The sequence below is a fragment of the Cyprinus carpio genome, chromosome B12 (assembly GCF_018340385.1).
Source record: "Cyprinus carpio isolate SPL01 chromosome B12, ASM1834038v1, whole genome shotgun sequence".
Classification (NCBI taxonomy): Eukaryota; Metazoa; Chordata; class Actinopteri; order Cypriniformes; family Cyprinidae; genus Cyprinus; species Cyprinus carpio.
This window is the reverse complement of record NC_056608.1, coordinates 4,360,529-4,381,141: the sequence shown is the minus strand read 5'-3', so window position 1 is coordinate 4,381,141 and position 20,613 is coordinate 4,360,529. Positions and strand designations below refer to the sequence as shown.

The following is a 20,613-nucleotide window of genomic DNA, read 5'->3' as shown; positions in this document are numbered from 1 at the left end:
CGAAAATTAAACCAGATTATCTTCAGACCATGCTGGCAAAAAGTTATGGAATTCAAGTTGATTCGTCCAACCATTCTTGAATAACATGCAAAAGAATTCTACGAAAAGCACGCAAAAATGCACGTGAGGCTATATCTCCGTAACGGTTAGGCATATTAAGACCAAACTTGGTGTGTTTTGTAACAAGCATGACTTGAGACTACCTGCAGCGTTTCGGCACTGTGCCACCTAGTGGTCAGGAGATATTAAAAATGCATATTTTTGCTTGTAACTTGTGAATGGTTGGGCCAAATATGACAAAACTGGTCTTTTTAGATTCGATGCATCATGCCAAGTCAAATGATATCCAATTTTTCCCATGTCAGCCATTTTGGGCGTCTGCCATTTTGAATTTTGTCATAAAATGCTATAATTTATGAACGCATTGATGTATCCTTACAAAACTCAGTAAGCATCTTTGACACCATGCCCTGATGGTAATCAAAATGTTTTGGTTCAGAAGTTATAATGAAATTTATAAAAATGCTAATAACTTTTGCTTACATTAGCCTATTGTAATGGGATCGATGTTGCTAGATTCCTTGGATCATGCCGAGAACATTGATACCAATTTTTGCCATAATTGACTGAACTTCCTGTTCACCATTTTGATTTATGTTGAAAACCTACTTTTTTGGAATTCTTCCTAGACCGTTAGTCGGTTTTTAATTAATTTTGATTGGGTTATTTTTAGGACATTGTGGCAAAAAGTTATGGATTTTGTGTTGATATAAGAAATGGTTCTCGTTTAGCACGTCAACAAATTTGCTGGAAAGATGGCAAACTGCATCTGAGGGGTGCAACATTTTGATATATTTACATCAAACTACATATGTGCCATTGTCATTTCAAACTGACCATGCCACATCAATTTGGTAACAGCGCCACCTATTGGTCTAGAGTAATAAACCATTCATTAACTGTTAATTATTAAATTTTCAAAAATGCTAATAAATTTCTATTAAGTGTCCGGGAGCTATAAATACTGATACATCTTGCAACAAGTATTTAAAAAGATAATTTAGGACAAGGTGAAAGCTATGATAAACCTGTAAAATGGGAGCTTGTTGAAAAAAAACTGTGCTTTAAACAACCCAAAGAAACGTACCATTGTCACCACATACCGTAGAATTACTGGGTTTTAGCATGCAGGGGACGAAACAGCTACATTAAAATTTTGATTTCATTTTCACCATGAGAAATTTTCCTCCATATAGGAGTTTTCTTTTCTTTTCTTTTTTTTTTTTGCAAAACACATTTTGCGAACTAGTCCCAGTTTTTTTCACCTGAAAGGAACCAAACAAGTGCACAAAGTTTCTCTGGACACTAAATATTACTAATTATTCCCAAAAGGTTGACCTTTAAATTCATCACTGCAATGGTGGCAAAATTTCAAAGTGGGTGTGGCCACTTTCACTTAAATGGCTGCAACTCTTGAATGGAATGAGATATTTTCACCAAACTTAGCACATTTGTGTATGGGTTCAGTCTGAGGTCATATGAAAAAAAAATCAGCACTTAGCCACTTGGTGGCGCTACAACAGGGAAAAAAATGCAAACATATATACGTACTGTATGAGGGCAAAAGAACCTGGCTATGTTATGACAAATATACTGGGACATTTTTAATTGGGATCAAATAACATTAATCAAACGAAACAGGTCTTTACAAAAGTATAAATAATAAAAAACAGTACTCCCAAGAAATAGCATTCCAATGCTGTCACACTGTAGTAGTCCTGTGTAATTCTTTAAGCCGTCTTGTTTTTGGAGCATATGTTGCTCAGTGCATGCAGGTGATACTCCATTTTACATCACAAGGATTATCTCAGTCCACAGGGACTGTCAACCAGTTATACTATTGACTCTTTTATTGTTGCATTCTCTAAACTGCAGAAGCCATGCCTCATGGGTGCAGACTGGAGGATCGCCTCACTTGTGAGTTCCACTGGAAGTTTGAGTTGTCCCTGTGGTGGAGGGTAGATTACGGATACTCTGTGCTGCATGACCGAGGTGGGATTGGGTGGCTGTGCATTAGGTGGCATCGGCCTAGCCTGCAGCTCAAGAGCCATGGCAAGTTCTGGATTGCTGCCATACAGGGCATCCATTTTCCTTGCAATTAACCCTTCGGTTTCGGGAGGTTCTTTATTGTTTTGACTCCTGACTTTCCTCTTTGAACGATGCATGAAGCATGCATACCGAATAGCACGTTTGAGGAGATGTCTACGGTATGTGCGTTGAACCACAATGGCTGCACGCACTTCCTCTTTCCTCCTGAGAGTGGTGTTGATTGGCTCAAAGGAGGCAGATGTGGGATTATTCAATGTGAACTTGGCTTCAATGCTCACCTTCATGGCAGCCATCTCAATCGTGTCGCCAAGAACCTCACGGGTAACTGCCAAAAGAATATCCAGACAGTGGATTTTGTCACCAGTTACAATGGGTAGATCCATGGTGATTAGTTTAAGGCGGTTGGGTTTGGCAATTCGCAAAGGCTCCTGCAAGGCATCGACGAAGTCAAACAAGCGGCTGTACTCAATAAACTGTGTACCATCAACATCAAACTTTTCCCATGTCTCGTCAAACATCGTAAAGTCATCCTCACAGAGTGGGTCTCCACTCTCCTCTTGAGCAACGTTGAAGTTTTCAAGAATTATAGCAATGTACATGTTCACGACCACCAGGAACGACATGATGATGTAACTGCAGAAAAACATGATACCCATGCCAGGATTCCCACAGTTACCCCTAACGTCTGTACCAGGGTTCTCTATGTCAGGGTCACAGTCTGGAGGGCCGCTGTTCAGAATAGGCAGCAAAAGCCCATCCCAGCCTGCCGAGGTTGTGATCTCAAACAGGCAGATGATGCTGCCACCAAATGTTTCAAAGTTGAAGATATCGTCAATGCCTGCCTGCTTTTTTACATAGGCAAAGTTAGACATGCCAAAGATGGAGAAGATGAACATAATGAGGAACAGAAGCAGTCCGATGTTGAAGAGTGCAGGAAGTGACATCATCAAGGCAAACAAAAGAGTCCTAATGCCTTTTGCCCCTCTGATGAGACGTAGCACACGGCCGATTCTGGCGAGCCGGATGACACGGAACAAGGTGGGAGACACAAAGTACTTCTCAATGATGTCTGATAACATCAGACCTTGGGAAAGAAGAAATATGGGTTATTATAAACTATTTAGGGTAGTTATAGTAATAAAGTATACACTGGGGTGCACTTACAGAACTCTTACTATCTAGTTCATTCAAATCAGTAAAATACACCATAACAAGCTATAATGGTATGATGCTTCACAACTATAGGATCATTGGAAAAACTTGGCAGAACTCCAACAGGTTCCATTTGAAATGAACACTAGAAGCAAAATGTCAACAGCAATTTTTATTACACAAATTGGGATTACAGGGCCAGATTATAAATTAATAAAGACTTTCTTTCATGTGGCTCCTTGCACAATACTATGTTATGACCCAAAACTCTTTTCCCACAGTGTATGATTTGTAAACAAATACATTTTGATGTCTGCTGCATCACGTAACCAGCTCCATAGCAATGGTTTTTCTGATGTAGTAAACTTGCTTGAGCTAAACTCGCACCCAGTAGCACTGCACTTGTGATAAAATCTTAAAAACGTGTAGAAATAAGCTAAAAATGGCATGGTTACTTCAGCAAATGCAAGTTTAGCTGTTTTCGGTTAAGTTTAGAGTAGGTTTTTCTGTATGTTGTACATTATTTTCAAACACAATAGACCATTAGCCCTGTTTGCGTCACTTACTGGACATTTCACTTTGAATGTGCCACAAAACATGCAAGAGGAAACATAATGTAATTTTGCAGAAATGTCGAAATGTCACTTTTTTTTTCAGTGAGCCTGGGTTGTTCTATACTTACCTGCTATAGAAAGGATGACCACAACAAAATCAAAGACGTTCCAGCCAATAGTGAAAAAGTAATGTCTGAGCGCAAACATCTTAAGTATGCATTCTCCTGTGAAGATGATGATGAAGAACAAATTGATCTGGTACAGGATATCCTCTTTCTCAGCACTCTGGTCATCTGTCTCTATCATCATGGTCACCATATTGAGGCAGATAAGCACCATGATAAAGATGTCAAAGAACTGTTTTGTTATGAAGTCAAACACCACACCCTGGATCTTATTCTGTTAGGAGAACAATGTAGTGGATTAGTATTTAAAAACCTCAGGAGATCTAATGCTGACATAAAAAAAATACATTTGTTGAAAGTCAATTAGTTGTTATCAATGTAAGTTGAGTGGTTCATACCGATGGCCTAGGGATAGGTTTTGGAGGTTTTTTGGAACCCAACTTCTTCATGGCATTGTAGTACTTTTTTTGCTCCTCTGTCATGAAAATGTCTTTACCTCCAAAGTGCAGAAGAAACAAATATTAATTATTCTTTCTGGTAAAGAACTATCCAAATGTACAACACAAATTAAAATAATTTTGAGTTTAGTTAAAAAAGATATGCTTATCTTTGCCTTCTGCTGATTGAAGTTGTCGATGATGACACCAATGAAGAGGTTGAGAGTGAAAAAGGATCCAAAAATTATGAAAATAACAAAATATAGGTACATGTAAAGGTTGATCTCATATGATGGCTGCTCTTCCACCTAACATGGAAAATAATCAATGAATGCCACAATAAAAATAAGTCAAATTATAAGTAAGTTTTTAAACTCTAAACTGGGGCTGTCAGTTTAATGCGTTAACTTAATTAGTTACTGTGACGAGTGGGGCGGGGCCGAGAGCCGTGGGAACGGAGCGAGGCCGGTGGAGTCATTGAAAATGAGCGACACCTCACCACTCACCGGTCTCGAGTCCCACGGAGGAGCTCCAGAAGGATAAGAGGAGGAGTAACGATAGTGAAGGACGAGAGAGGACCAGGCCTGGATTTTATTTTGTGTTTTGTTTCTGTTTGTGCGCGACAGTCGTCCGCGAGGGGCTGTCGTGCTACATTGTGTTTATTTTATTATTAAAGTTTTATTTGAATGTTCGACGGTTCCCGCCTCCTTCTTCCCGACTTACGAACGTTGTTACAGTTAAAAAAAAAAACGTGATAAAAATATTTTAACGCAGTTAACACACTGGCCCCACCCCCAGACCTGCACTTCATCTTATATTTCATACAGTTGACTGTTGACAAATATGATGCAGGGCAACAACCCCATAAACTAAGTTATGCACTAAAATTAAATTTTTTTGTCTCTTATTTATATCATATGATAAGTGAAATCACACCAGCAGCAAGAGCAGTATCACACAAGAGCTGTTTATCACGAAGAACATGAGTGCAACTCATGACTGTAGGCTGTAAGGTGCAAATGTGATTTTAAACAATGTGATTTTATTTTATACAGTTCCGTAAACAAGAAGTTTATATTTTGTTATGTACACTGACCTATATTAAACACAATGTTGTGTGTTTTTGTTCAATATTGCCAACGAAAAAATTACCTATAAAGCCACAACAGAACTGTTGTGCGTCTGTGAGCAACACAGCGGTGTTTAGTTTCTGAATGAATTCATGGGAACGAATCGTGTGAACCAATGATTCAAAGGCCCATTCATAGAGAAAACCTTTAACTGAATTCATGAATGAATCAGCCATTAGTATATGAATCAAATCGAATGAATAAAGACATTCACAGCCACCTGCTGGTAGTTTTAGTTGCTTCTTTAGATTATCATTTAATTTATTAAAAAAATAAAATAAATAAAAAAACATTAAAGGCATAGTTCTCCAAAAATAAAATAAATTAATAAATTCTCTCATCATTTACTCACCCTCATGTTGTTTCAAACCTGAATGACTTACTTTCTTTTGCACAACATAAAAGAATGTATTCTGAAGACTGCTGGTAACAAAGTAGTTTTGGTTACCAGTGACTTTCATTGCATGAACAAAAAATACTAAGATGTTTCTCAAATTATCTTCTTTTATGTTAGGCCATTGTAGCCTAAACGTTTAATAAAATAATAGCTTTAAATTATATTTTTTGGGGTATTTTCATGGGGTGGGGGGTGGGGGGGGTTATTGGTATTGGGGGAGGTTACTGTTTTGTGAACTTGCAACATTATATCCATTCAACTGCATTGTAGCAGTAGTAGTACAGGTGGAAAGACTGTCATTCACGTACCTCTCTAGAATCTACTGCAGCATACATGATATCCATCCACCCTTTAAATGTGGCCTGTGTGGAGAGAAGTATTTTCTGAATATCAGCATGTCATATAAAACCCATTTATTCATTATGCATTTGTGCTGAGTTACCTCTGTGTCCTCTGATGCATAAAAAGGAAATGAGCCAGGACATGAAAATACATTCACTGACAGTAAATATGCTAAAACTCTTTTTTTTAGCTTAGTTTAATTAAATGCTTTACTCTTTTGAGTTCTGAATTTGCTTGATCTTTTTTTTCTATATTTCGATATACAATAGAATAAGCTCTACAAGTCCTAATAAACTTACAATTTGCAGTAAAGAGAGGTAGCCGAGTCCCACATTGTCATAGTTGACCTTCACATTGACCCACCGCGCCTCATTGGTGTGCATCAGGGCCATACAGTCACTCTTGTTGTTGACCACATCCATGGGGAAGCGTTCCTCTGTGGTGGTGTTGATGCAGTGGTAGAACTTTCCAGCAAACAGATTGACTCCCATGATGCTGAAGATGAGCCAGAATATCAGACACACCAGCAGCACATTGAAAATAGAGGGAATGGCACCAACCAGTGCATTCACTACCACCTGTATGGGACATAAACACAACCTGGAATTAGAGACAAATGAGTAATTGATATTTGTGCAAATACTTATTTTAACTTAACTTTAAAGTTAACATTTAAAGACATGTCACTCAGAAATGTTAAAAACATACAGTATAACGTTGATTTTTACATTAGGTCAAATATTCTGTCCTTCTGAATGATTAAATAAAAATGGTTCTAAAAATCATTCTAGCTTTAAAGGATATAACTTTGAACCTTTTTTAAACTCTTGTGCTTTTCCTAACCAATTAAAGTATTAAAATACTAAATATGAATTTCTAACTTTGTCTTTTTTTAAACTCAAACAGTCAAAATCAGGAAAATGCTGCATTTGGTGTTCCTCTTCTCAACGCTGCTGTCATATCCATAACACCAGTCCTTTTATTGACTGCTTGCTAAATTGTGTCAGCAAGTCCAAATAAATAATGGTATTTTCCACTCCAAAAAGTGAACTTCAGATCTTTATTTGAAGAACCACTCTCAAATGAATAAATAAGGAGTCGTATCTTACTCTCATTCCTTCAAATCTTGACAGGGCTCGAAGTGGTCGAAGAGCCCTGAGTGTTCTGAGAGATTTGATTGCTCCCAACTCAGAATATCCCAATAAATTGGCTGTTAAACTGACTAGTGACACCTGAGTAAAACAGCACATGATCAGTACACACACACTTTGGCACCTGACATGCATTTGCTTATAAGGGTAAAGCTCAAGTAAATGTCAAAAAGGTAAACTCACATCAACAATGAGGAAGTCCAGCCAACACCACGCATTAGTAAAGTAAGTCTTGAAACCATATGCCACCCACTTTAGTAACATCTCCACTATGAAAATGTATGTAAAGACTTTATCAGCATACTCCAGAATAATCTTGATCACTCTGCGGCGCTCGATGTTGATATCCTCAAAAGCCTGACAGAATAAAAGTTGATGCATCAGACAAACATTAATGGATTTATAATTTCCCTTTTTCCTTACAATGAAATTAAAAAGTGAGATTTAATATCACACAGATGTAATAACTTAACTACATGCAGTTTGCTAAGCATTGGCTCAGTATTGACAGACACACCAGTGCTCCACTACTAAGGAGGATCATAAAGATGATGAAGGTTTCAAAGTAGTCATGCTCAACGATGGTGAAGCATGTTCTTCGAAGGTTCCACCACTTTTTCCCCCATCCTTCTGTGATGTCTACGTTCAAACATGTAAATCGCTTAACACAACCTAGGTAAAAAGAGAGAAAAATAAATTATATAAAAAGATATTTCTGGCCTTGAAGTGATGCCTTGAGCATTAACATTCCTAATGAAGGAAAATGCATGCACACCCTCTGTGAAACAGGACTCTGGCTCTTCGGGCTCTGGTTCTTCTTCCTCTTTAGGCTCAGGCTCAGGTTCTGGAGGCTGGTAGTCCACTGTGCTACAAACTGAAGAGTCGTCATCATTGAGAGTGGCCTGTGCAGAAAAAAGATGTAAAGAAATGAGAGAGAATGTAAAACAAATTCAAGGAGAACAAAACAACAAAATAATGTTCCCTAATATTTTGAGACTAAAGAAGTATTGGCACTTGTGATCATTTAATTTCTAGCAATAAGCATTAGACAAAAATCCTTGATATATATTGATATAAATATATATAAATTATGATAATTTTTACATGATTTTAAAGTTTATTAAAAGTAAAAAAAAAAGTATTACATTTTAAATTAAAACGACAGGCCAAAATCACAACTTTAAGGGGGAAATAAAGACATTTAATGTTTTTAAAACTCAGTAATTTTCATTGTTATTTTAAAAGGTTTTAGTAGCATAACTAATAGTAGTTTTCTCACAATAAAATACATGGCATTTTTACCTCTAATGCTTTCTTTCTTTCTTTTGCTAATGGTAAACCACAGTACACATCATTCTAGATAACGAGGGAGGCAGAGAGAGGACAGATTGTTGTTTTACCTTTCCATCCTCCTCATCAGAAGATTCATCGGAGTCCTCATCCTCTTCAACATCAGACTCACAACGAGCAATAGGTACAGTCAGCGCTGGAGGCAAACAGTTGGTCAAGCCATCTGCCATTTTCCCCTCATCCAGGTGGTTTATTGCACACAGTACTATGTCTTCTTCCCCTCCTCCTTTATTATTGTCAGGAGGTTTCTTTCCTAGAATCTGGCGCAACATACTGGCGATGAAGGATTTGAGCCAATCTATACCCCTGGTGATGCGACCAATGGCGATCTGAAGGTTGTTCATCTCACCATCATCATCACCTCCAGACAGGTTATCCCCGCTGAAGGAGCTGAGCAGCAGAGCCAGGAACAGGTTCAGTACCTGAGAAGTACAGGTCAGAAAGAGGTTGGCAGGTTAAACGAATACAATATAAGGAGTTCCTGTAGCTTAAGTGGCAAACGTGGCACACTTGCCATGCTGCAAAATTACCTATAATTTAAGCTACTCTTTTAAAAAAGAGACCAATTAAATATGTTAATCACATTTTTTTTTTTAAGAAAAGGACCTAAAATGCTAAGCAGGAACTAAATTAGGCCACTCGTTTACTGAAGAACTAATTCACTAGAAAGATTCAGATTTTCCATTGCAACATAACGTAGAGAAGTTTATTAGATATGAGATTAACAGTTACAGTAAGAATTTACAAAACTTCAGTGTTTAGAACATGATCTCCAATAACATCATTCAAGTCTTAATAATAAAAGTTAGTTTCACAAATAATTGGTTCTCAAGTTATACATAGCCAGTGTCAGGTTTAGGTAAGCTAGGTCATAATGAAGCTTCAATAAATATTATGTTGTCTGGAAGCATGGGGCAGGTATGCTATCTTTAGGATTTAAGCACACTAGACATAGCCCATAGTTATAGAAGCCATGGTTGGCCTCATTTATCTCAGGCACAGGCTGAGAAAGATAGAAAAGAGAATAAATAAGAGCACATGAGGGGATAAGACAGTTGGCAAAAGGAAAAATGTAGGTGGTTCATAGTGTAGCTTGGTTCATATGACCATACAAATGTTTAAGTACTGAATATTTTGAGAATCGTGTATTATTTTGAGGAAACCAGGCACAATTTTATGTAGGTAAAATTATATAATTCCAAGAAAAAGTTGTAGGACATAATTTCATGAGAATTAAAGGGATAGTTCACCCAAAAATGAAAATTCTGTCATTGATTACTCAATGTTCCAAACCCGTAAGACCTCTGTTCATCTTCGGAGCACAAATTAAGATATTTCTGATGAAATCCGAGAGCTCTCTGACCCTCCCATAGACAGCAAGGTTACTACCATGATCAGGATCCAGAAACGTAGCAAGGATGTTCATTTCAGTCATGTTTTCTAACCGACAACCGACGCTCGTTAACCGATTATTAACCGTAAACCGACAAGATTATTTTAAATTAGAACTGAATTAAATTATAAAGGATAAGTGTCTGTGACCCGTTAAAAATACTAACATTTGTTTCCCGGGGATTAATTTTATATGCGCAAAAAGCAGCAAATGACAGAACATGAGGATTCACATGGTCCTCATATCACATCACGCACCTGCAGCGCTTCTGCGAGCGGAGAAAACATAATAAAGCTAGGCTATATATATATATATATATATTTATATATATATATATATATATATATATATATATATCTATATATATATATATATATATTAATTTAACAAAATATTAACAAATAAATAGGCCTATATGAGAAATAAATTTTTACTTAAATAATAAATTAAGAAAATGAAAGAAAAACTGTTCAACAAGTAGGCTAGTATGCAGAGTCTCTGTTCATTCAAGGAAACAAACAGCAGAAAGTGGCATCCTATTTTTCTTAAGGCTTATTTTACAAAAGCACAAAGATTTGTTTTTATTGTGAATGTATGCAGATTAAAGCAAACCTTTTACAATTCCAATTATCTTTATGACTAAAAGGAGTAGTTGTTTCCACAATTCAACAATTCTTCAACAATTCTTCTTCTCCTCATCCTGTCTGCAGCGGTGCGCCTCCATTGTGGAGAGAGTATCAGGACGCATGCACTTGCTTCTGCTTCATGTAAACATGCATGTGCATGGTGCTGCTGCTTATGTTAACAAGCACATGCATTGTTTACATAAAGCGGAAGTAAGCGCATGTGTCATGATACTCTCCACAATGTCGACACACCCCTGCAGACGGGATGAGGAGGTGAAGAATTAATTAATGATTGAATTTTCATTTTTGGGTGAACTATCCATTTAAGACATATCATTTTAACTTCAATTTTTGCCCATGTCACAATATGGTGCAATATGGTTTGTAATATTACTTTTTCCAGCAGTTCAGTGCTTAAATATATCTTTGACACTGTGGGTATAAATTTATCAGGGTATGTGGGGGTATTTAAAGCTCTTGGCCGAAGCAAAAATACATCATTACCAATTAATCTTCCTTAGTCAAGTTTCTCAATGCTATATTTATCGCAATAGTGTCATGATACTATAATAATGGTCCTATACATCAAAGAGCACATTATTTGGCACTCCCCATCCTAGTGCAAAATGCCCCGACCATCTGACAACATATCAGCCTATTATATAAAATACATCAAGCTTCCTGAGAAACACAGCAGTAGATGCAGGTGCTGTGATTTTCACATTGCACATCAGAGCTGTATGCCAAATGAGGCCACTGATATTTGGTTTCCCATCTTATACTCCTCTAGTCTACTTTTTCATCCAGCCCACTAAACTTAGAGTACAGATGCAACTCATGTCAGTACTGACGCTAAATATGATTTCATTGCTCTCCATCATGTGGTGTATTCTGCTGGTTTTGCTTTAGGACCCTCTAGCTCAGTAAAAAACAAAAAAAACAAAAAAAAATTACATGCAAATGAAAAAAAAGGAGTGAAAAAAAGAAAGCAAGAAAGTAAGAGTTATATATTTCTAACTATGTATACACATTTTCTGTTTATGGTTTTCAAAGATAGCTGGATCTGTCCAAATGACAGATTAATTTTTAACAAAATATGTTACAGTTTGACACATTTGATGACGACAACAACAAAAGATTTTGTATTTTCTAATTGCTTTGGATATAAGTTAATAAGACTATAAAATTTTAAATTACACGCTACTGCTTGGGGCATACACTAAAGTTTGGGGTCAGTAAGATTTTTATTTGTTTATTTATTTTTTTACATTTTTTTTGAAGAAATAATTTTTATTTAGCAAGGATGCATTAAATTAATCAAATATGACACTAAAGATATCTATAATGTTTCAAATGATTTATATTTCAAATAAATGCTGTTCGTTTCAACTTTCTATTTCTCAAAGAACCCTGATAAAACATGGTTTCCACAAAATTATTAATCAGCACAACTTTTTAAATAATAAAAAAATGTTTATTGAGCAGCAAATCAGCATTTTAGTATGATTTCTGAAGGACCATATGACACAGAAGACTGGGGTACTGATGCTGAAAATTCAGCTTTAGCTCCACAAAAATAAATTACATTTCGCAATGTATTTTTGATCAAATAAATCCAACCTTGGTGAACAAAAGAGACTTTTTAAAACTCATTTAAAATCCGAACTTTTGAAAAGTAATGCATGTTTATTTGCATTATTATTTGCATTTATCATTGGGTTTTTTTTTTTTTTTTTTTTTTTTTGTGGCTCATGAGTTACTGTATAAGTTATAGGTGAGGGGCTGGCACATGAATCTTCAGCTTCTGCTGCTGTGTTTCTCAGCTGTCCGTGTTTGTTTCTTGTGTGCCAAGACTCACTTGAGCTGCATCTTAGCACACAGCCAAGATCAAAACCGCTGTTTGCTGGCTCCAGTCATACGATGTAAATAGAAAGCAGCACTGGACATGTGGGTCTGTCTTGCATTGCATGTTTGTCTTGAAGACAAGTGTAATAGAGTATAACCACATGAAGAGTATGTGTAGGAAAATGTATGTTAGCCATGGGCCATGTTGAGTAATGATGCTTTTGTTAGCTCACTAAAACAGGCCATTTCCTTTTCTTACTATGTATAACCTGAGAGGAAGTGTATTCAGTCAGCAGCTCCAGTATGGAAATTATGTGCACAGCACTGTTGCCAACTCTCGACAAGACAAGACAAATAAGCAACTGCAGCTCCAAAAATAAGCCCAATATAAGCCCAATATTTTTTGATAATTTATTATCATCAATATTATTAAACTAGATTTTTTCATGCAACTTTACAAAAAAAGAAGCCCAAAGTTGCGTATAATACACGGACTTGGCAACTCCGGTGCACAGCTGCTAGCAGCTCATTTGCATCTCTTTGATCTGTATCAACTCGTGAAGTTAGCATACTAGTTTTCACTTAAAAACAACAATGACAGTCTCCTGTTGGGAAACTATTTACAGAAACACTAAATCTTTATAATAAACTGGCTGAAAACAGATATATCTATGATAATATTTAATTATTTATTTTTAATTGCAATGTTCTTAGTTGGAGGCTTAGCTAAAACTAAAACTAAAACCATAAAAAAACAGCTTCTGTTACTCGAAATAAAGTAAACATCAACTGAAACATAATAAAATGTTAAAAACGTAAACTTTATTTGTATTTTAAGTACTTATACAATACTAAATACAAAACGAAATAAACTAAAACTATTGAAAATAAAAAACAACAAATACTACATAGAAAAAACCAAAAATGAATAAAAACAGCAAAGTTACTAAAACTTCAAAATAAAATCAAAATATCAATATTTAATATAAAAAAACTATAATAATATATCAATGAGACTAAAACAACATTTATTGTAATATTTATTGTACTCCAGCACTACAGGGTGCCTTGCAAATGAATGTTTAAAGGGCTGGTTGACTGCTTTTTTTCTAGGCTTGATTGTTTTTATGGTGTGCAGTCTAACATAAAAAAAAAAAAACCTAATTTTTCACATAATTTGCCTTTATTCTACACCGCTCTGTCTTCTCTTATGAACGCTCTGATGATTTCCTGCTTTTATGAAGCCCCTCCCTCAGAAATACTGGAAGGGCTCAGATTGGTCAGCTGGTCCAGTGTGTTGTGATTGGCTAAACCACCTCTAGTGCGCGTCTAAACGTTACGCCCCTCACCTCATCGGCATGTGCTCCAGTTGTATTGTAAACAATGGCATCGTCAGTATTGCTTATCAATTTGAGTGACTGAGATGCAGAGAATATTAGTGAAGAGGATCGTGCAGAACCTGTGCAAGCACACGGCTCTTACAGGACTTTTCAGAATTGTATGTTTTTGCGTGTGTTGTTGTCTCATACTTTTAGATAGGCAGTTAATTGTAAATGCTACTGCTTCTGTTTTTATCCTGATTAAAGCTTTAATACAGCAGAATACATGATTGCGTTTTTGTGGCATTTTTGTAACAGTAAGAAGTGTTTGCCAGCAAGTATTGCTCACAGCAACCGTGTTTGCATCCATTTTTAACGCTTCTCGTAGCAATGTGAAAAATATCTGTCTATACACATAAAGTGTATAAGTGGAACACTGTTCATTGATGGAGCTGATGATCTGAATAAGAGAGAGAGAGAGATTCAGAGCAGAGCGTGTGCAAAGCAGGGGATGTGAGAAACAGGATTAAGAACCGATGCTTTAGAACATTGATTTTGAAACTTGTGAATCAATTAGAATCATTATAAGATAGAATAGCGATTCATAAATTAATAGATTTTTTTCATGCACCCCTAGTTTTGATGGCATGGCAAAAACTCTTCCTCTTCTCTAGTCTAAAGCAGCGCAGCATGGCCTTCCCCCCTTTGTTGCATGTTCCAGGGGGCGGGTTTATGCAAATTTCAGGGTTTGTGATGTCACCAACCCGGGAAGAAGCTCACTGTTGTCACTACCAGCTGCAACTGTAAGCATTAAACTGCCATAATTTAAAAAGACAATATCAATGCATTGAACTTTCAGCATCGTAACATTGCAGATATTGTTTATGCCCAAACAGCAACATTACACACTAACTAAAGTGAAATCACAATCAACCACCCCTTTAAACATTATGTAAGGGATAATGTACATCCAGCCAGTTGTTATCTCAGAATAAGCCCTGAAAGGGTGATCAGGACCCCGACGCAAATCGGAGGGGTCTTGTATCAGCCTGAAGGGGTTTATTCTGAGATAACAACCGGCTGGATGTACATTATCCGGCTTATTACACGGCTACTTGCCACATAAGTAAATAATTAAATGTGAAATATTGATTTGAGTTGAAATATTTGAATGAAAATAGTTCAACCAAGAGTACAGCGCCGACTGCTGTTACCCGGATGAGCCTGTGTTATCAGCTTTTTCCGGTTGTTATCGAGGGATAACATACCTCGGAATGTCACGACTGACCAATCAGAATAAAGTATCGGTTGTTGTCGTGTGATAAGATTAATTGGAATGTGGTTACCAAGAGAAATCAGATGCTAACTGCTGTGCCACCTGAATGTCAAAACAACAGCCGGCCTGCCATCAGCTGTGCTGAAAATCCTTTGGGTTTGGCTTGGTTGCTATGCTAAAGCTTCAGATCAGTACAGCTTCAGGGTAACAGTTGTAAAGATTAACAGCTTAGCAGTGACAGCAGATGTCTAATAATAATAATAGTGTTCCCTTTGAGTGTGGAAGAAAATAGTAACATATCAGAGCTGTGCTGCACTAAAAGCTTTAGAAGTTCTTGCACAAGCAATGCACTGCAAAAAAAAAGATTTTCTTATATCTTGATTTAAGAATATTTAGATATTTATACTGGAAAACAAGACAAAATACCAGTTAATAAAATCATCTGTGTAGTGTGTCATTGGCATGTCATCAGATGCTAATTCACCAAATCAACAGTTAAGTGTTTTTCTCCCATAATATTTGACTCTTATTGTGTTTTCATAATCTCCGCTTCACCTACCACAAGGTTACCAATGACCATGACCATCATGAAGACTATCAGGCACATGCTCGCTCCCGCCACCTCCATGCAGACCCACATGGTCTCGATCCACTCTCCACACAAGATCCGAAAGACGATGAGGAAAGAGTGGAAGAAGTCGTTCATGTGCCAGCGGGGCAGCTCGCAGTCCTCAGAAATCTTACAAACGCAGTCCTTGTAGCTCTTGCCAAAAAGCTGCATGCCCACCACGGCAAAGATGAAGACGATGATGGCCAGGACAAGCGTTAGGTTCCCCAGGGCACCTACTGAGTTGCCGATGATCTTGATCAGCATGCTAAGGGTGGGCCAAGATTTAGCCAGTTTGAAGACACGTAGCTACTTCCAGCACATCCATCAGAGAGGGGCACAAACACACACACACACACACACACCGTGAGAGACACAATAGCATACAAAGTTAAACCACATAACATTTTTATACTAGGGTGAGGTATTTTTTCAATTCATACATTTTCCAGAAAACATAAATCACAAAAATGCAGCGGCTAGAGTCCTTACCAGGTCAAGAAAATATGATCATATTACCCCAATTCTACAGTCTCTGCACTGGCTACCTATTAAGTTCTGTATCAGTTACAAAATATTATTACTCACCTATAAGGCCCTTAATGGTTTAGCTCTTGCGTACCTAACTAGTCTTCTACCATGCTACAATCCATCACGCTCCCTAAGGTCACAAAATGCTGGACTTTTGGTAGTACCTAGGATAAACTAAAGGAGGTAGAGCTTTTTCGCATTTGGCTCCCAAACTCCGGAATAGCCTTCCTGATAATGTTCGGGGTTCAGACACACTTCCTCTGTTTAAATCTAGATTAAAAACACATCTCTTTGACCAAGCATTCAAATAATGCATCTCATAATTTTGAACTGCGGTTATATCTGATCAAATGTGCATTATTATTCTTTAGCTTGGGCTAAACTAATTAATTTTACTTGGTTGGAACAGCAGCTATGCTAATTATATCTATTTGTTTCTCTGTTTTGCCACGGGATTTACAAGCTACAGTCTGGATCCAGAACACCGGAGAAGAGATGATGCCAACCCCTAAGAAAACCTCAGTTGATGCTAACCCTGAAACAACATACAGAACTACCACATTTTGCTATAAGTTTGATTGCATCATAAAATAATTCCTGTTAATAGTGTCCATCGTCTGTTTGATTACATCTTTAATTGATTTTTCCGAACATATGCAAAAAAACTGACAGTCATCACTGATAAGCTACAACTAAATATTGTAGAAACTTAATTTTCTGTAAAGTTGCTATGTAAATTTCTGTATACTTTTAAGCGCTATACAAATAAACTTGAATTGAATTGAACATAAACCATGAAACAAAAAAAGCTATTGAGGGGTTGAGATTCAGGCTTACCAAACGAAAGGACCTGAGAACGGACAATCCTTGAACATTGGCAAGTCCCAACTCTACCAGGCTGAGTGTGACAATGATACTGTCAAAAATGTTCCAGCCCACCTGGAAGTAGTAGTAGGGGTCCATAGCAATGAGCTTGAACACCATTTCAGCTGTGAAGATTCCTGTAAATACTTGAAGAATAAGATTTAATGTGATGTGAGATACTACTAATATCCTGAAATGATGGCAGCCAATTAAAACCTGTTAATCATGCTTTGCTGTTATTTACAATTACATTTACTTTTTCCTGATGCCAATGCACTTAAATGACTTTAAAAAATAAGAAAGCTTTTGTGTTCTGCTGTTCAGGGCTATATGCTTTCTAAGGAAAGCCCAGAAAGGGGAAAAAGCAATAAGGCCACTTCTTACAGTTAATGCATTAACGAACAAGAAATAACAATGAGCAGCAACAGAGTTTTCATTAGATACAGTATTTAGAAATCTTTGTTAACATTAGTTCACTAATATGCAACAGTTTATTGTTAGTTCCTATTAGCTCAGATCCATGGAAAAATATTTGATTTCAATAATGTATTTGTGAATGTTAATACCGTACTTGCTTTAGAAGTATTTTCATATTAATGATAATAAATGGAACCTTATTGTAAAGTGTTACCAAAATACACATATGCAATCTAATACAGTATTGCTTCTGACACAGTGCTTCACATTGAAGGTTCCATATATATATATATATATATATATATATATATATATATATATATATATATATATATATATTATATTATATTATATTATATTATATATAAAATAGCAAGTTGTGTCTTGAAAAACATGTGCTTGTGTCCCTCCCTATCAGTCTTCTTAACTAGCTACACCAGGGCCATGCTGATTAACCAGGACTTAAAAAAAAGAAAACAATGAGATCGTAAGTCTAAAGGTAAATCCTCAAGATTAAATTTTTTACAGTTATTTGACAATAATACATAAGTATTGTATAATACTAACCAAGTTTCCCACTGAGAGAACATGTTCGAAATCCGGACTCATGGGGTAGTGCTCCATGGCCATGAAAAGTGTATTGAGCACAATGCAGATGGTGATACCTAAATCCACAAATGGGTCCATCACTATAAAATGAACCCATTTCTTAAATATGATCCAGGGAGTGCAGCAGTCCCATTTTAAGAAAATATCAGCGAACTTATACCAGCCAGGGGGACAAGGCCTCTGAGAATCTTCCAACACTAGGGAGACAAAGAGAGATTGAAAACATATTTGAACAGTTTCCATTTGGGGTAAGCATTGAATGAACACCAGCAGAGTGACAGCAACAAGTTCTGCCAGTCTAAAGTCAACCCATGGCTCTGAAATAGTCCAAAGATTAGCACCACTCAGATGAAGTTAACAGGTTTTTCTCCACACACAATGTGTCTGACCTGCTTAGGATAAATCTCTATCTTCAAATGCTCTCAGGCTTTCTGTCAGACCATGGCACAGTAATATATATATATATAAATAAACTTCAGGGACATAAAAATTGCCAGTCTAAGCCTTGTGCATTTACATTCCTGCTACTGGGACTTCACAAGAAATAGTTTAGTTTTCAGCATGTCTTTGATCATGTCATGTTATAAATGTACTGCATTTGAACTTTTATATGACAAACAATTTTGGTGTCTAAAATCTTGAAGTCCTGACATTCTGAAATATCTGGAGAAGGATAATAAATGGAAAAACTCGACATACTCCTCAGTGACAAAGTTACTTAATAAGGTATTTAAATGTGCAGTTAATCGACCCTAAAAGAGTTTCTTCAAGTTAGTACCCTCCATAGTTGCAGTGAGCACACTGATAGCACTAGCTGTTCTCTTGGAGAGTTTGGGCTGGTCCAGGTACTGCATGCTGTGTTTGGAGCTCATGGACTTGTGGTCTTCTTCAGCTGATAACTGGAGGAGAAATGTAAAAATACAGTACAGATGTCATAACAATGGCAAAAACATACTAGTACTAGTAATACTACCTGGAGTGAAGGAATTGTGATTTTGTAGTTTGCGATTTCTAAATGACTAGAAAAGAGACTTTTATTTACCATTCAGTTATTACAATAAGTTCATACTGAATCTAGACATACACTAGTAGGTATAAATCAAACTCATACACTAATCATGGTATGCATCAAAAAGTCATTATAATCATGAGATCATCAACATTCTGTCAAGTGTGTTGAAACTTTTGACTGGTTATGTATATAAAAAAAAAACACTAATCAGAGGTGCAAAAAATACTGAAAAATTGTACTGGTGTTAAAGTACAGATTGCCATGTCTTCTGTCTGATCAACCTGTTCTTCGGTGTGCGTGTTCTGTATATGTCTGCATCTGCGCACATGGTGTTTTGTTTTGATCGTTCGCCATGCATCCTTCTGTGGCGCCCCCCCCCCCCCCCCCTCGTTACTACCTCTTCCGCTCCTAATTGTTTGACTCCGCTCACCTGAATTCAATGTCTGTTCATCTCTCGCTATATTTATTTCCTTCTTTCGTGCCAATTGGTGCCAGATCGTTGCACGCCAATAGTCAATGTACAGCCACTCTGTCCGCTCCAGTCTAGCCTTGTTTAGTCGTGCCATTGTCGGTCCTTGTCAGGTTTTTCTGCCACCAGTTGTTTTGTTCTTTCTATTTTTTCCCCCTTCCTCATTTCCCAGACGAGGCATCTGCATTCCGCAGAAGTTTTTCGGTCTGCTCTGATGCAGGGGGCAAGGAAGTCGACCGGAAGTTGAAGTCGGCCGCGTGCCGCCATCTTGTAGCAGAACTTCACTTGCGTTAGCATCCCATTGACTCCCATTCATTTTTGCTTCACTTTGACAGCGAATAACTTTACATCTGAGGCGTTTAAAGACTCCATTTGTCCTTTATTTATTTCTAAAGATACACGACAATGTATAAAGGGCTCCATTACCTTCTATGTTACATTATGGCCCCGTAGAAAACAGTTTTTGTAAAAATAGGCTAACGATTGCGTCATAACCACTCGACTCTCTGTCGCACAGTAGAGAAATTACCGTACAGACAGGAGGAGAAGCTCGCAGGCAATCGGGGAGACGTCAAGAGATATGGCGTACTGGCGTTACATTTTAAAATACTATACAAAATAATTAATCAGAATACTTACTCCTGCTCACTCACGCCAAAGAACTCCCCGCTCAAACTCGCCGTCTCTGCAAGATTAACGATGGCAGTTTGCACGCACAGCTACTAGAAGGTTTACATCTGTCAGACATCTTGCTGACGTCATCAAGCATAGTTTGAGTCTGCGCGTCAGAAACGGAAGTTCTAAAAATCGCTAAAAACGGGCTTCACTTGTCTCAATTGAGTTCCAATGGGGTCGCTGTGTCCATTTCTTTTACTGTCTATGCTCTGATGTTTGTTTT

General features: G+C 37.1%; 1 protein-coding gene across 1 annotated transcript in view; it reads right to left on the bottom strand.

Annotated features, from left to right (window-relative positions):
• Positions 1-746: 746 nt before the first annotated feature.
• The window catches only part of LOC109045040 (sodium channel protein type 4 subunit alpha A), a 44,238-nt gene continuing 24,371 nt past the window's right edge, over positions 747-20,613 (bottom strand). Inside the window, exons 12-26 of the mRNA XM_042734981.1 lie at positions 19,013-19,133; positions 18,189-18,431; positions 17,182-17,354; positions 15,766-16,122; positions 8,798-9,169; positions 8,173-8,299; positions 7,915-8,069; positions 7,581-7,754; positions 7,356-7,478; positions 6,546-6,824; positions 6,213-6,266; positions 4,548-4,685; positions 4,339-4,443; positions 3,944-4,214; positions 747-3,193 (exon numbers count right to left, since the gene is read on the bottom strand). Of these exons, the coding sequence (XP_042590915.1) occupies positions 1,893-3,193; positions 3,944-4,214; positions 4,339-4,443; positions 4,548-4,685; positions 6,213-6,266; positions 6,546-6,824; positions 7,356-7,478; positions 7,581-7,754; positions 7,915-8,069; positions 8,173-8,299; positions 8,798-9,169; positions 15,766-16,122; positions 17,182-17,354; positions 18,189-18,431; positions 19,013-19,133 (3,993 nt within the window). The 3' untranslated portion in view covers positions 747-1,892. The remainder of the gene's footprint in view (positions 3,194-3,943; positions 4,215-4,338; positions 4,444-4,547; positions 4,686-6,212; positions 6,267-6,545; positions 6,825-7,355; positions 7,479-7,580; positions 7,755-7,914; positions 8,070-8,172; positions 8,300-8,797; positions 9,170-15,765; positions 16,123-17,181; positions 17,355-18,188; positions 18,432-19,012; positions 19,134-20,613) is intronic.